The sequence below is a fragment of the Seriola dumerili genome, unplaced genomic scaffold, assembly GCF_002260705.1.
Source record: "Seriola dumerili isolate Sdu_G_001 unplaced genomic scaffold, Sdu_1.0 BDQW01000230.1, whole genome shotgun sequence".
Taxonomy (NCBI): Eukaryota; Metazoa; Chordata; class Actinopteri; order Carangiformes; family Carangidae; genus Seriola; species Seriola dumerili.
This window is the reverse complement of record NW_019174485.1, coordinates 4,528,911-4,546,681: the sequence shown is the minus strand read 5'-3', so window position 1 is coordinate 4,546,681 and position 17,771 is coordinate 4,528,911. Positions and strand designations below refer to the sequence as shown.

General features: G+C 39.2%; 1 protein-coding gene across 2 annotated transcripts in view; it reads right to left on the bottom strand.

The window, feature by feature from the left end:
- The window catches only part of LOC111229380 (tumor suppressor candidate 3), a 69,173-nt gene extending 51,603 nt beyond the window's left edge, over positions 1 to 17,570 (bottom strand). The window contains exon 1 of one of the 2 annotated variants that reach the window (XM_022755695.1): positions 17,442 to 17,570. In XM_022755695.1, the coding sequence (XP_022611416.1) occupies positions 17,442 to 17,546 (105 nt within the window). In that variant the 5' untranslated portion in view covers positions 17,547 to 17,570. Of the gene's footprint in view, positions 1 to 6,814; positions 6,864 to 17,441 lie in introns of those variants that run through there. The other variant, XM_022755696.1, reaches the window with a different exon arrangement.
- Between the last annotated feature and the right edge of the window lie 201 nt (positions 17,571 to 17,771).

Here is a 17,771-nt window from a genome sequence, read left to right as displayed (position 1 = left end):
ATGGAGGGATGGAGGGAGGAGAGGAAAGTAAATGAAAAAATGGGAGGAAAATAAGTGATGAGAAAAGAAAAAGAAGGAAAATCACCTGGGCAAGTTAAAAGTGTGAGAGAGAGAGAGAGAGAGAGAGAGAGAAAGAGACAGAGAGAAACAGAAAGCAAAAAAAGAACAAACATAGAAAGTTAAAAAATAAGACGAGAAAGTAGTTCAGACATAAATTACACAGCCGAATATGGTGATGCAGCACTGACATGCAGCCAATGTTAGTATTTCTGGTAATATACCAAGGTTAAGCTAATGTAAGTATTTTTGCTGGTAATACCAAACACAACTAAACATGATTATAGCTGCAAAATGTTATAATAAAATCATGCTAAAAGTGAGATTTTGCTAACATCTACTGGGCAAAGACAATATTAATGTGACAGTTTTGGAATGTCATTTCTTTAATACCCTTCAAGCTCCAAATCAGTTCCAGTACCAGTGTCTCAAACATACTTTTCATGCGTGTTATGCCTGTTATACACAGTCTGCAATGTGTTTAATGTCTAAGCGCAAACGCCACGTACCAAATGTTCACCTTGGCTCCAACAACTGGACAATCATCGCTGTTACATTTCTGTAATGATCCCAAAACCAACAAATAATAAAAGAAATAATAATATGCATCATGGGATTTGAAAAAACGATTTCATATTCTTTGAAGGGCTATGCGGGAATGCAAAGCAGCTCATTAAGAAATGCATTTTCTGTCTTGTACAGCAACATCTGTGGTACCTTTAAGCCAGGTACCAGGGAAGCAAGCGTCATGCAAGCCATGCAACTTCTCCACATGGCTGCTGCTACACATTTATGAAATTAACTGACCTAAAATGCATAGAGGCAATATATTAAGAAACGTTCCTTTGTGTGGAGGTAAGAGTAACTCTAACTCTAATTCAGGTAAAAACAAATAATCACACTTTAGAAAGCATCCAAAGCATAGCCAACATTATACTTTTCTACTCTTATTAAAAGGAAAGAACAAAACAATCAAAACCAACTGGAGGGCAAAAACAGAGATAAAGAAAAATGTATTTGGAACTAGTTTGAAACCTACTGGGAATCTTTAAAAAAGAAGACATAAATGAAGCCCTAGAGATGTGTCAGTCGCAGAGAAGAGCCATTCTCTTGAATTTGAAAGGAACACAAAGCGAATATGAGGGCTCCTTCATCTCCCCGAGACATGGCTAATTCATCACGATGTAGGGGACATGTTACCATCAAGTCTTTCCGCGCCTTATTATCTTTACTTCAGCTCACTCTCCCTCTTACTCTGAAGTGGGCCAAAGTAAAATCATAATCAACTTGCTGCTCTGGACAGAATTATCCATGAATGTTCGAGTAATCATACAAATTCCAGACTCTGCATGTTTGGGGTCGCACTCTCAGCATGGCTGTGTGTGTGCAAAGCGTTCGTCTGCCTACATTAAGTGCTTGGCTTCAAACATTTACGCGTGTGTGTTATGTGATCAAATGATTCAGGCAGAAAGAGTCCCAATTTTTCCATTCCGTTCACTTAGTAATTTCAGTAGCACAGGTCATCTGTGGGTGGTCTTAAGGTTTAATCAAGCACTGAAGAGAAAACTGAAAATGAGGCACAGCTTGATGTACAGCAGCATCCTTCTTAATCCATCTCACATAAAATTAGAATGAAAAATATTTCAGAAGTACTTCTGAAAAAGGATGTTCAAACTGAGCTCAGTTCAATGCCACAGTTTAAAAATGGAAGGATGCCACCAGAAAGAAGGAAAAGAAGGGACTTCAGTCACTTTTCCCCATTTTAGCTGGTCTTCATTATATTTATAAATCCATTATGGTGCAAAGCATAGTCTCTCCTGAATATGAAAACAGAACTAGCAGGGGTTAGTTGTTAGTGTACTTTCCATTTAGTGTTTAGATGTATCTCAATAAAAAGAATTGACACTCGAAAGCTTAAACTTAGACTTGAAAGAAGTGAAAATTATTTATATATACAAGTGCTGTTACCCATAATTAAGTATGAATTCTGAGGGGCCAGCATTACCTCAACGCTGCAATAATTTCACTGCAGGGGTTGAGCTTATTACAATGCTAATCTCTTTTTTTTCCTTTAATCATGACGAAGAAGCCACTAATCTCCATCAACAATCATCAAAGTTAGTTTTTGCTCTGAGGTATTGTTAATACAAATATTCTAATTTCTGTCATTGCTCACTTTAAAGGTTTTATTGGGAAGGGACTATAGCTTCCTACAGCCTTAGCAGCTAACGCCCAAGTGTGTACAAGTAGGCCTAAGAAATGGATAAACAGCATTTCTATGCTTTTCTGACAAAGGTATGGTAAAAAAAACAAAAACAATAGCTATAGTAAACAAGTAGATGAAAAAGGGGGACGTGACAAATGTTAGGGCAAATATCAGACCGAGAACACATACAGCAGATTAGCAATACTGTTTACCTGTTGTATTAAAAAGCACTCGCACCATACCCAATTCACAGACTTTGATCACAGTCACTTATGTTAGGTTATGGAACAGGTATCAAAACTTTTGAATGTTAAATGCTTGCATTATAAAATCAATTTTGTGACTAAAGCAAACATCTCAGTTGTATTTATCATTCCTTCCTAACCACTGGGGATCTTTGTCCAATCAAACACAAAAATCAAAAAAGTCTCAACTGTCACATCCTTGTTTCGAGGTACAAAAGAAGGACTGACCTGATTTCACTTTGCTTGTGTGCAGTACTGTACCAACAGTAATTGGTGTTTCAAAAGGAAACTCAAGATGACAGAGACACAAAGGTGGCAACTGCCGGCTTATGTGAAAAGCAAAAGACAGAGAAAATGTGGAGGTGTGGAAGTGAGGGTTTTAGACTCACTAAAGGTCATGAAGTTGCGAGCCTGTCTGACTATCAGGTCAGTTGCCCTCCTCTTTTCTGCGTCCTAGCTGTACTGTGTCTCACTACTATGTGACCTTTAGCTCTAAACCCTCCATTTACTCTTCTCTATCTGTCTTTTAACTTTATGCACCTGTCCTCCAAAGCAGACTGTGCCAATCTGCCTGCAGTGATCATTTTTTATGGTCAAAGTCAGGGCCAAGCACACAATGCACATACAGTATAAGGATATTAGAAATACAAGTGTAATTGGCCTTGTATGCTACCTCATTAGCCTCTGGAAGCCAACACTTGTATTAGTGCCTAATAACTACGAGCTTAATGTGCTCCTAATTAGCCTTATAAGCCATTCACATTTGTTATTTGCTTCTGCTTAGGTGAGCATTCAGTCTCACTAGACTGTTGGAAGAATAGCAGCTTCTTAGAAAGCTCCAAAAATATCACACGCATACCGGACTTTACTGTGCAAAGGAAACACTAACTACCTACATGGGTTACCTTAAAACAGGAATTTACCCCAGGTAAATATGCTGCCAACAACAATGAGCAGAGTGCAGTTAGGAGGATTAGCTATACCTTACAAAGAGTATGTCACAACACTGGTTATAAGGGGACAGCATGAGGACAGCTGTTATGAAAAGAATTTTTAGGAAAGCATATAAAAATGAAATTGGCCTTTTTGATAAGTTCCATAATTAATGATATTACTTTGTAGTTTGTATGTATCTATGTTTTACATATTGTCTGGTCTGCCTGTCTCATTTTGTTTCCCTTTAAAGCTTTTTTTTCTGAAACGTTTGGCATGAATAAAATTCACTTACTTGCACATATGGTTTTATTCATTGTCTTTACATGCAAACTATTAGTGGCAAAAAACAAAGTGATATGGCTCAGTGACACACAGACCTGAGTTTTCTTCTTCTCTCTGACTTTGAAGTATTACTAACTTGAGTTTGCAAAGGAAACACTTATTAATCATATAGTTAGCTTAAAATAGAATTTTACCTGAGGTAAACAGGCTGCCAAAAACGATGAGTGGTGTGCAATTTGTGGAAAAAAATTATGGCTGAGAAGCGTACAGTTATTTTCCATGAGCAATAAACTGCAAAATTGAAGCTAAAGGAGGAGAATAGGAAGACTGCTGCTACATGAAGGCTGTCTCTTTTGTTAAGACTTTTGTTCATACATACTGTAAAAACTGAGAACTGAGAGAAGACATTGTACAACATGACATCCTGTGAACGTCTTACATAATGACCACCAGACACTTGCACTGACATTTTATCACAACCTTGGTTTGATGAAGCAGTTAGACCTGAATGGGCTAGTGCCCCGACTAAAGAGCTCATTTCAGAATGAGCTGGCAATAAAACCACTAGAGAAAAACTGCTGTCCAGAACCTTTCTTGCTTTATTGCCTGGAAAAAAATGCATGCATTAAAGCTTCACTCCCTGCCCAACTACGCTGAATGCAGACTTACAGGCTGTGGTAACAGTAATGTAACTTCTTCTAGCCCAGCAAGCTACAGCTGTCTTACCGCCAACTGCAAAGTGGTGTCAGTCTCACAAGGGAGATGGTGAGCTAGTTGCACTAATCATATCATGCTCTGAGCTCTGCTGGTGAGACTAATTGGCTGGTCAATAATCTGAACAGCTGGAAAGGGGAGTGACCACCAGTTGCTCGGTTGAAACAAGGGGAGCAACAATCATCACAAATCAAGCTCCTCATTAAAGACATGATCTGCCATGCCATCAGCCATAGTTCAAAGAGCCTTCTCTTACTGTCCTTGTTTATTTCGGTGAAGACAATAGTTAGAATCATGATGAGCTTTTACTGCATTCCAGCTGGGCGTTTGTCAACTCTGAGAAAACTGTTTTTGACCACATTTTATGTATCATGCATCCAAAAGTTGAATTGTTTCCTGCAGCAAGAAGAGACTGTTGTTGACCATGTTTTAAAATAAATCAGGTCAAAGACACCTGAGAATATCCCTCCATTAGTAGAAATGGAAAGAATATGGAACAGATGACTTCATGAATTCCCTGAGCCCAAAGATTGAAAATGATTATATTCATAATGTTTATTGCTTGTGTTTGATTTACTGTCTATCAATACATAATGCTTCCCTCCTTTCATCACTTACTGTCCCCTGTTCCTCTGCTGCAGTGATAAGTTAAGTGATGGTGGGCTTGTTGGAGGTGTTGAAAAAACAACTTTGCCTCCTAATTTGATCACATGCCTGAGTTTGATGCAGCAGGGTTTATGCAGTGATAGCTAAGTTGCTGACTCCATCACTGTATCAGACTCAGTCTGAAATAACTGACATTTAGATGCTACATGGCTTAAAGCTCTAGCTGTGTCAGGGTCTGACTGAAGCAGCAAAGAGAAACTTATATGGTTTAAAATTTTATCACAATGGCATTTGGTTTCAATTATATAACGGCCATCGTTTTCACACCTGAATGCCATCAATATTAGTATTCATTCCTTACTAACAAGCAACTCCATCACTGCATGCGCATTGCACTGACAACCTACGTTTCTCACTCTGGAAAAATTCAGAACCTGGCTCCATCCATGCTTTATTTCTATCTTTAGGCACTACAGTGCATACAAGGTCTGTTTTGAGTGGTGATCGCATTGAACACATTCATTAAAGACTTGGCTTTTACATAATCAGTTAGAATATATTTTAATATTTACCACTAAGCCACATTAATGTAAGTTTTAATACCATGATAGTCATTTTTTCCAGTCACAGAATTAAAAAAAATGTTTTAATTAGACTATGGAAAGTGATGGCCTCAGTACTGCATGTAAAGAAACAGCTGATGCATCACCTTTGCCCTGTTTTTCGCCAGGAAAAAAGGGAGTCTTAGTGTTCATCAAATCTAACATGCCCCCTGAATTCATTAAAATGAAACAAAATCACAATCATAAAAACATAAGCATAAACATACAGTATACAGATTACTTATGGACATTGCTTATCATGTAGAGGTAAATGCCAATAAAAATTATAATAAATCTCAGGAATGCCTTTAAAATGCCTTGCAACAAATTATCTTGTGTAAAAAAAAAGTCCTAATGTCGTATCCTACATGTTTACAACCACTCCAATGACGTGCCTTTCTAAAAGAGAAAAACAAGTAAAGACAAAAAAGGGGTTGAGAAAAAGAGTAGGAGTGAAAGTGAGAAATTGAGAAGGAAAGAGAAAGAGACCAGGTCTGACACTAAATGGCATTTAGCATTTATCCTGACTACAGCTATATGCTAAACTGCTTCAGTTCATCACGTTATATTACCGTATCGCTACGCACGTGCGTGTTTGTGTGTGTGCATGTGTGTGCGTGTAGTGTGTGTTTAATAACTTATTTTGGGGTCATAAATAACCTGTCAGTTAGACAGGCAAGCTTAGACAGAATTGTAATTCCTAATAAATCTCAATGCAACCAGGCAGAGGAGGGAGAGTACTTTTCTAACTTCTTCTCTCAGGACTTTCACTTTCAGATGAATTTTTCTACCTTAATAACCAACGAAGCCTAGAGGTTAGAGCCCCCCTCCTTCACCCCACCACCTCACCACACCTTCCTCCTGCTGCATCTGTAATATTGCTCTCCCTGGTGTGACTGTGTTTGACTGAGTGAATGAGAAGCAGGAGAAGAGCTAGAAAGACCATGGTGATTACTTGACATTCCCTGGACAAATAAATACTTTCAAAAGGCTATGTTAACATAATTCAATAATTCATAACCAGTTCGATTGTTTGTAGGTGTAGCTTTACCTAACAAGAACTCACTCTGACCACAAGAGCACTGTCCTCAGGTCAAATAAGACTAGGCAGAACTCCAGGAAGAAGAAATCTGCCTCCCTCACTCCCCCTTCTCATCTGTACTTACCCTCTCATGACAAGTGTTTTCAATAAGGCAGTCTTATGACAGCTTCTCTACCATGCAGACACACACACACACACACGCACACACGCACACACACATATAGTCTTTAGCCCTGTGCAGAGTGTTAACAGGCTTTCTGCCAGTGAAGCAGAAAGACTAAGAGTTTAATAAGAGAGAATCATCAGATATCGGTGACAGGCAACATGTACACACACACACATGCACGCACACGTACACACACACACACACACACTCACACAGTCACACAGTCTCAAAAGCACACACAGCTACACATACACAGCATTAGGAAAAGCTCCACTATATCTAACAACCCAGTGCACAGTCAAGACTGCGTATATATAAGTGCATATGTGTTAACTTGTATACTTGTGTGTTTGTATGCATTCCTGTGTGTATGTATGCGAGTGTGTGTGTGGCCTGTGAACCGTCATGGCGACACAGGTCTGTCTGGGAGGATAAGAGTGTGACGTCTTATCAGCCAGAAGCCAGACAGACACACAAACACACATTCTCTCTCTCACGCACGCACGCACACACACACACACACACACACACACAGTAGGATGGCATGCCACCTCATATCAGCTATACAGCAAGGACTGTCACTGTTGGGGTGGGTGTTCAGGGGAACAGCAGGAGGGAGCAAAGGGAGGAATGGAGTAGAGGCATTGGGGGACGAGTGGGGAAAGTTCAGGGATAAAGAAAGAAAATGAAAAATGGGATGAGAAGAAAAGTGACAGAGAAGAGAAAGATGGGGGAAGGGGGGGGGGGGTTACTGTTATGACAACATTTCCCTCTGGAGATAAGGAATGATGAAGACAGGCAGGGATGAATGATCAGAGAAGAGGTATGTTAGCCATTAGCGGTTAGACAGACTGTCCAGTAACCAAAAGGTCTTACTATCTATCTCAGCATTAGTTTGCCTGACACAACCATCAGACAACACTGAGATCTTAGCATGCTCGAGTTCAGCAGTCAAACAGAAGTCAATCAGCGAGTCAGTGACTAACTGAAAGATTATTGCTACATTCACGTAGAGATAGGAAAGACTCCCATGCAACTTGCAAGGTTAACATCGCCGTCAAGAAAGTAGAGTTAGTTAAGTGAGGGTTCAAAATGCTGCATTGAAAACATAGCACAAAATTAAATATGGTTTTCATAAGGTCGAATGACTGGCTTACATGAGGCATCCTTCCATATTATTTTTGCGTCAACTTAAATGTATCTCAGAAAATACAAACTCAATGTTGAGGTTTTGATTGGTTGGTAACTGGTGACACTGTCACTCAGTTAGTCAGGTATAGACATCATTTACACAGCTGGTCCCAGCAGTTATTAGACAGTAATGTAATCGAGCATGGGTTTGTCTCACTCGGCATATTTAATGATAAAATAATGAACAGGGCATAGAGACGTAGTATGATGCAACAGCATTAACCACGCCCTTGGTATATACATATTTAAATAATTATATAAATATTATAAATGTACAACAAATATTCGACTAACGGCTTGAACTAACAACTGCTAGACGATCAGGAAAATCTTTAGTCAGGGGCAGCCCTAGTTAACTAGAATGACTAAACAAATGTATGTGACATTGAGAGGTAGGCCTAATGCCTGAATATTTATTGAGTAAGAGACTGAAATTCTGATTGAGTAAATGACTGATTTAATAGTTACCAAGCAAAAGCAAAAGATAACATACATACATGCATTTCAGAGGGAGAAAGTTCCTATACCTCTGATTAATGGCACTGAGAAATTAATGGTCATAACAACAAGGACATACCCTACACTCCTCTACGATTTAACAGGGCTGTTCCAGAAATTAGCCTGAGAAATGTCAGGAAAATGGAAAAAGCGTTAGGAGGGAGGGACAAGAGGTGGGAAGAAGAGAGCAAAGAGGACAAGGGGAGGACCCGGTAGAGGGGAAAAGTAGAGAACAGAGTGAAAGGAAAGAGAGAAATCACTTCATGACACTACATAATTATAGAAATGTCAAAGAGGTGTGCAGAAAAGGTGGTTGAAGGAAAAAAAATAGAGGGGAGGTGACACAGGAGGGACAAGGGGTGGATAAGGGGACTGAGGGCGGTAGATAGAGATCCTCTGGCCACTCAGAAAATTAGTTACAGAAGTGTTGGAAAGGGGAGGAAAAAAAGGAGGAGGAGAGGGAGGAATAACAGAGGAGGAAAATGACTTGGGAACACAGGCCATCAGTCATTGGGAAAGCAGGCCTGACACTACTGCATCAATAATTCAGATGACTACGGCTAATGAGCGAGATCCAAACAAATCACCCCTGAATTCACTGGGAGAACATTGAAACATTTCACTGAGCAAAATATGGCACCATTATGGCTGCTTTTTAGCTGCAGTTTGGGCTATATTGGCAACACACAAGGGAAAGAGGTTGGATAGAGTATTCATTTTTTTTCTGAGCCCTTGAAACATCCACATTTATTTTCATGAGAAAGAAGGGACAGAGAGAATCAACCAAAACTGGGCCCTGAATAAAAGAGGAAAACCATAGGAAAAGATCAATTTGACAAAAGACAGAAATGGGAAGAAATTAACAAAGACTGTGATAAAGTAGGTGGAAAAGAAAAAAAAGAGGAAACTAAACAATGAAAGGAGAGTCTGTCATCTCGGTGAGAGCACTAACAATGGAAATGCCTGGTGTAGCAGACAAAAACAAATGTAAAGACAAACCTAGATAGTGCTATTTGGCAGCAATCAAGCCCAGTGTGGTGTCTGGCATTGGACAGATGACTGTAACTAACACACACTTACACATGCAGGTGCACAGACAGTAAACAACTTTGTTCATCCTCACTCCACACACTGACACCAGCACCTACACAGCATGGGGCAATATTGGAACTACAATCCGCTTTCCCTACACATCATGAATACAAAGTTTAGAGCTGACTTTACATGGAGGCTGTGCAGAATATTTTAGTATGCCTGAACTCCATTGGTCAATAAACTGTTTGGTGATCATGCAGTTGTTAAAACTAAATGTTTAGTTTGATAGTTTGAATAATAGTCACACCTATGTTAGCTCAAGTCCTACAGTATTCATCCTAACACAAACATGTCACAGCCCTTAAGCTCATATGAATTATTTATGAATGTTAAAACTCAAATGTTAGTACATGCTAAAACAGCTCCCAAGTCAGTGGAAAGCTTGGAGCAGTTGAAAGGACTCTTAAGTCTCTAGGGCTGATTCATAAATATTTTTTATGACTACTGAAAGTAGTGGCCTAATTATTTATGATGGGCATCCCTGTGTCCTTGTAAGTGCAATGATTCAATATAGGAACCAGGAACCTTTGTTGCATTGTCCTCTAGGGATGTCACGATACCAAAAATGTAGTAGTTGATACCAATGCCAGTGAAATTCCACGATTCTCGATACCTATTTCGATACCACAGTAAAAAAACAAAAACAAAAAAACAAACAATGAATTCCATGCACTCTCTTTCACTCCTTAATTGAAAAATACGAATAAAAAAACAAGAAGCAGGGGCATGTAGCCTTCAAGAATTTAAAATATAATAAAAATTTTTTATTAATTTTATTTAAAATTAAAAAACTTTTGACACTGCAAAAAAGAACAGTGGCATGTAGCCTTCAAGTATTTAAAGTAAACAATACTTTGCTAAAATATAAGCGGTAAACTTTTTATTGCACAGCATTTCAACTGTGGTTTGGAAAGTGCGAAGGTACTGTTTACAAACTGGCTTTTGCGGGTCTAAAATCAACCCCTCATCATCCGCCTCGAAAAGCAAAATATTTCCATACGCGACTCTTCTGGCTTTTTCTTTCGAGACGAGAGCCGAGGTGCTGCAGCTGGACCAAGTTGTGTGCCTGAACTTGTCGGCATCTTCCAGTTGTTATTGCAGCTTGACTGCGCCTGGTGGTGGACATTCGGAGAAACTGTGCTCACGTGTGTTCTGAGTCACTCAAATGTTGCCAGTGATGCAATTAGTGTTAATGTTCTTTTAGACATGTTTTTGGTAGATTACTGTCACTTTTGAGGTAAGACACTTTTGCACCATGAGATAAGTTGCTCATATAGTTAATGACATCCTGCTTGTGCGCAATGAGAGCTGATGCGCGACTGGCGTGGCACGCACTTTATTCAACTGCCTCCCTGAACACGATGTCGATCTTATGTGCATGTGATCTTATGTTACTTCCTAAGAGGGTGATTATCAATCTAGTCATGTGTCGGTACTTTTTGGTACCTTCGATACCACGAGTGTCACGTGGCATCGACTTGGTACTGAAGTATCGGTTCTGGTGACAACCCTATTGTCCTCCCACTTGTTCTCTCTATGTTTCCTGACAAGGGAAGACAAGGCAGACAGAGCTGACAAATTCAAGTATACACACCACACATAAGTATTGAAATTTCCATGCTGGATAACACTCAGTATGATCACTAGCAACAACATATCTACATCACAGTCTGAATGCAAAGCAACAGATTTTCCCTGTAAGAACAGAGATGGTCTGGAGAAAATGATGCTAGTTATTTTACATAAGTATACATTTAAAACCAGCCTGCTCTCACCAAATGCGTATGAATAACATGTAATTTTCCTAATGTCATTTAGCACATTATCTGTATTCATTTATGCATACTGATAAATTTTTTTGCCTGTCATTTGATGCTATGTCATGTCTCTACTAACTCCCGACCCTCCTCCTATCCCTTACCCTAACCACATTAGCGTTAAATGACGAGCTTAAAGTTTAAAATGTATTGCCATGACATGCGAAATGTCCCCCGAGTGGCATGTTATTTAAACACAATCCCATGACATCACATTGTTAAAACAAGTCAAAAGCTTGATATATATTAAAAGGAGCTAATTAATGGGTATGGCTATGTTTCTCATAGTATCTGCCTGCACTCAAAAATCCATGGGCAGAAAGACACAGTGCAGATTGTGTAAACAGTGCGCTATGGTTTATTTTTTCGATGAACGGGTCACCTAGAAAACCAAGAGTCAATAGTGCTTACATAGTGTTTAGCTTCATAAGCCCAACTCTAAACTCAGCAAGTGGCTTGGGTTATGCCCTGAAGGGCCCACCCGGTAGTTTATTGCGCCTCAGTGTGCAGAGGTAGCAGTCTCTTATTATTCCGATCCACTTATTAGACTGGTCCCTGGGTGTGGTAGCAAGCCCGCTACTTTGCAATCTCTATCTCTCTGTAGATATATAACTCTCTAGATATATAATTCTCCTTGCCTCAGACTCGCTGCCCTGGACTTTTTTCTCTCTTTACCTCCCCTGACTCCATATGCCTAGGTATAGGAAGTGCTTACATTGGTTCTTTCTTTGTGCTGTAGTCAGCCTTAAGACAGAAACACAACACAAGCTAGATATAATATCTAGCAGAGCTGGGGTGATGAACGAGGGAGTATTGAAGGGATATAAATATTATTTCTCTCTCCATGACTATTTCTTTCATTCCCTGAGGGGCATATAGCAGGATTTAAAAAGGCAGGGGTCCAACACTGCTGCCCTAACTTCGTATTTTATTTCTTTTAATTTATTTCTTTCTTTCTTACCATCTGTCACAATTTTGATACTTAACTTTCTCCCTTTCAGATTCCATTTTTATCTTTATATTCCACCCACCAGTACGTCGATCCTTATTAGCTCTAAGGAAAGGAAAATAAGGAAAAAAGGAAGTTTCCTGTGCTTTCTTTCACATTAAACTTCCTAGGGCATAAATAACATAGGCCAAAAACTGTCACTATCAGTGCTCTGAGGTCTGGCTCTGACAGTAATACCATTTTCCATCAGCATGATACAGCACACTTTTGCTGCAGACTGTTGTACTGTACCATGCTGATCTGAAATTCCATTGCAAACTCATGAAGCAAGATTCCCAAGGCAACACACTCTGCCCTTACGAAGCCAGTGTGTGACAGTGACCACCCTCAACTGAACTCTGTCAGTTAACTGATTTGCTGAAGATGTGATTTCATGCAGGCAACGATGGGAGGTATTTAAAAGACTAGCATGCCGCTATGAAGTAGAATGGCTATGGAGAGTTTTGTTTCTCTCCTTCTTTCCTGCTCTTGACAGACAGAGGCACCAATGCATTTAATCCAGAGTTGTAGTGAAACCATTCATTCCTTGCACCAGTAACACAAACTCAACACTTTCTACTGCTTTTTCATGTAGAGGACTTGTAGTTGTGCCTCCTTACTTTGTTAGATTTCATTACCTTCCCAGCAGTGTTTTGGTCCCATTTGATTTTGGTGAAAAACAAAGAAATTGTGAATCAACATTACAGAGTCAATTGACATTACACAACTAAAAATGGTTTTATAAATACAACTGTAACCTCCTGTAGACAACATTAAATTAGCCACCAAGACCAATGTCCTTGCTTGATATGAATTGGTCTTACACTCTGCTTGCTTAAAGTGTGACAAATAAGAGTAAATACAAACACAGTTACGGCAGGAAAACATTGCCTGCGTTGCATGAGCTTGGCGGCTGACAATGCTGAAGTGCTGCAGGGAAGTACGAATGTGTGTTCACACCGGCTGCATCTCTGCTGCGTTGCTGCTACAGCCAGCTCTAGCAGCAAAAAACGTGATTGCGGCATCCCTAGTGGATAGTGTCAGTTTCATGTAATGTTGCTGGTATGGTGTCAATATGACATCAACAGGTCTTTTCTCTATTTCTACTGGGAGACGCACACATCACACGTGAAAAATAGGCGAGAGGCTGAATCTCTAGATCATGCTACGCAGCCATGATGCTCTAACCCATTAACATGGGCACCAAAATTCTGCAGCCACCACACACACGACACGCATCCAGTGTGTTCCTGGCCTTAGGTTCCTATCTGTTAGATGAGCAGTAAAACTATAAAAGTGGCCAACAAAAATGAATCCAAACAGCAGCAATTCCTACTTGACATCAAAACAAAATGACACCAATGTTTTTAAATCAAAAGTCTCTTCTGCTCTTTCTCAACCCTTCCCCTTTAGGTAGACTGGACTGCAAATGCATTAAGTGTGCCAGTGAAAAAAAGACATGATCTAGCTTACCATGTAGCTGTCATTCTAACCATATATGGTTAGACCATTATAATAATTACATAGTTATCATATTGTTAAACCAGTAATTTAATTATTATAATGATTGACTAACTGATGAAACTGGGAGAGGAAATGGGACACATAAACACATAAATATACAGTGCTTTGAAAACTAACTCAGGATTTAAATACTGATATAACTGATGTTAAAGGACGGCCTTTATTATAACTTTTAGCCCATGTTACCCGGCCCTACAGCTTAGAGAGTTAAAGAATATGGTGGCCAGGGCAAGATGAAGGGCACTGAGGTAGAGCCAAAGTTGGTGAGATGAATACAAAATGCTGCTTCACCATTTTGTCCATTTTCAGCTAAATAAGATCTTCCTCTGCCTCTTCCACCTTCTCTGCCATGGCCCAAGGCAGTCAACGGGGAAAGTACATTTCTCACATTATAACCCCTCAATATCTCTCCTGTGGCTCATTGAAAGTATGTCTGTGTGTGTTTGCGTGTGTGTGTGTGTCTATGTGTGCTTGTGTAAGCATGTGTACCCAGTCCCTGTCTGCTACAAGGTGCAGAGTCAAACTCAGATCTTTCAGACTGGACGGACCAAAGTTAACTAAATTTAAGTTTTAAAGACAGTTGTCTCAATGTCAGAGACTCAAACTAATAATAGCTGGATAAATTTCAGTTGGGTAAGTGATTGAGAAATGCTTTTTCTGTCACTCATTAGATAATGTAGAGGTGTCCTTGAGACGGGCATTGCCTAACAGCAGACTGTGGCTATAATGGGCAGTTCCCTAGTGTACTTTTGTGAATGTGAAGGGAGGCATTGCTGAAAATAAGCACTGATGTTAGCAGACTGTCCCTGGGTTAAAAGAGTTTAAAATAGGAAGTATTCATTAATGAAAGTAAAACTGAAGTTTTAAACTTCTAATGGCAAGTGTTAGAGACAGTGCTTTTTGATTTTTACCACAAAGCGTTGACAGAGACATACCATTTAAGTCTTCACTTTGTGTTTCATTTTGCAAGACATAACGATATGTTATATTTTTAGAAATTTTTGTAATTCTAATAAATAATTTATATCTATCTATCTAATAAATAATTCTAATTCAAATGAATTTTGATTTTACATAATCATTCTAAATGAAAATGTTCCCCGTGTCTATACTATAACTCCCTGATGCAGGTAATAAGAAAATAAACATGACTAAAGATGTCGCTGTTTTATCTGAGAAAGTCTCCTAAATGTCAAAATTACAAGAAGTAAGATTATAACGTATTAATTACACATACATCACGCAAGCCATCAAAATCAGTGATAGAAAAAATGCAGTGTTTACATTGAACTGCAGGGCAAATATGTCAGTCTCAATTATATTCATCAATTTGCCCACTCATTCAAATGCTTTTCCATCAATGGTTAATCTGTCCATTTATTCATCAGGTTATTCGTCCACTCAGTCAGCTCTTTGTTCATTCATTTGTTGGCATATTCAATACTTTATTCATTCAAATATTTGTTCACCTGTCATGTACTCCTTCATTTATTCATTCCACAATTTGTCCACTCAATCAAATTTCTATTTATATGCAAAAGCAGCTGAGAAGAAAGGTGTTGATGAGGCGTTGCAACTGTAAAGTCACAACAGCACTGTGACTTGGTTCAAAGCCCTTGGTCCATAACACGATATTAAAACAAACTAAGGCTGCCCACTAAATGTCGACCATCCCCAGATTAGAACCTCATGTTAACAGGTGAAGCAACTGACTTTTTCATTTGCTGTGGCAGTGTATGATAACAGCATGGTTGACTACAAAGATTTTGTAGTGTTATCGCAAAATTATCTAACTGGAAACCTGAGCAGAGCAATGTGATGCTTCTGTCTTCACTGTGTTTCTCTTCACACTCTTGTCTGCACAGCTACAATACTGAATGCAGGAACCATTTCCAGTGCTACCATCCAATGTGGTTGCCATTTCAGCTAAAAGTGCTGTCACAAACCATGTAGGAGAGGTGCCACACAGAGCATTAGGACCTATCATTAGCAGGTGCATTACTAAACTATGATGAGGACACACTTTTTATTTCTTTTTAAATAAATGTGTGAAATCTGACGTTTGTACATCACAGAAGATGTTCGTTTTAGATGCCAAAATGGCACCAAAATGTGGGTCTCACAGGTAAAAAAAAGTACCTTCATGTACCTTCAAAAGTACTTTCATGTTAAAACATATAGTATAGTATATACTGTATATAGTATAGTATAGTATAGTATAGTATATGAAGCAATGTCTATGATTTAAAATAAAGAAAATTATCTATAACAAATATCAATAACAAAAAGCAGGAATCACCAGCACATACTCTAATAAAATAAAGATGCTGTTTCATGTCATCAAATAAACATACATGATAAAGTACTACATGAATGACAGATAGTGGCGTTTACTCCAATTGTTTTAAAAAGATCAGAGCATGCATGGACATATCAATAAATCTGATTAATAATCACAAAGATTACCACTGTTCAATCATCACAACTTCTCTATGTAACAGATTTCATTCTCTTTTGGGCCTCCCATACAAAATAGCACCCGCTCATCTTGCTGTCACACCGCAAGATGCAAACCTATCACCAATACATACTGATTATGAGTGACAATACTATCATAAGGGTGCATATTGCTAACATCATGAGCCACTACGTTCGATTCACAAAGCTTACAAGCAGGTGAAGAGACACAGCCTTTACAGCTCAGCGACAAATGTCATATCGAGCAAGCAAGCCATAACAGCTTCCTCCTCAGCTGAAACAGACCTACTTTCACCTCAATAAAATGACCGCAAGACAGCCTCTCACACTAAACAAGCAGTAGTGAAATGCAGCTGTTCCGGAGCTGTGCAGCAACCTGAAATAAGGGTAGCAGGCAGCTAGCCATTACTGTGATTATTGTGTGATTATCGCAAGGATCATCTAACATCACTATTAAGCTACCGAGAAGTAAAACACAGCACTTCCTGTATTCACGATTTTCAAAATAAAATCATTGTTGGCGATAATGCAGTAATGTTCTGAAGTAGTGAAGCTAATCTCAATCTCTCTCAAAGAATAAACAATGTAAACACGTAGGGATATGTTAGTGGTGCTCCCCCACACAGCAGCGTTTATAACAATATAGCCTACTATATCTACAATACAGTAGCTAGGCTACATTAACTGGTTAGCTTGCTATCCTGACCACCGTGTACGTATATTTGATGCAGAAAGCGAGTAGAGCTCAGTCACACACCACAAAATATTAAAAAGACAATATGTAAGCAGTGTCTTTTTCATTTACATAATATGAGTAGCAATTATTTTTCCCCAGAGACTAGATGACCAGAGATTAGCCGCGACTAACTTCCTGTCTATTCTGGCTAACCCTCACGAGTTTAACGCACAGCAGCAGATTCAACCTGTACACCCCTTTCATTATACAACACAACAATATTCGCCGAAAAATTAATTCAGACGGTTGAATCGTTACCTCCTTCTTCTTCTGTCCTCCCCCGGGTGGCAGACATATCAGCAGCAGGAAGAAAACCGACAGGACCGACAGGTTAGCGGAGGTTTTCGTCCAAAAAGACGCCATGACGGAAGGATGCTCTGACTGAGAGACACGTCTCCGCGCGCGGATTGGATTTTGTCTCGACCAATCAGAGTAAAGAGGATTGAAGCGCCGACGCCTCTGGGTTTTGTAGTTTTTGAGCCTGCCAGCGCTACTGACAGAAATGTTATACTAACCATAGAGTGTACATAGATTGTACATGATAGTAACACACTAGTAACAACTAATAACACATTAGACAAGTGGTAG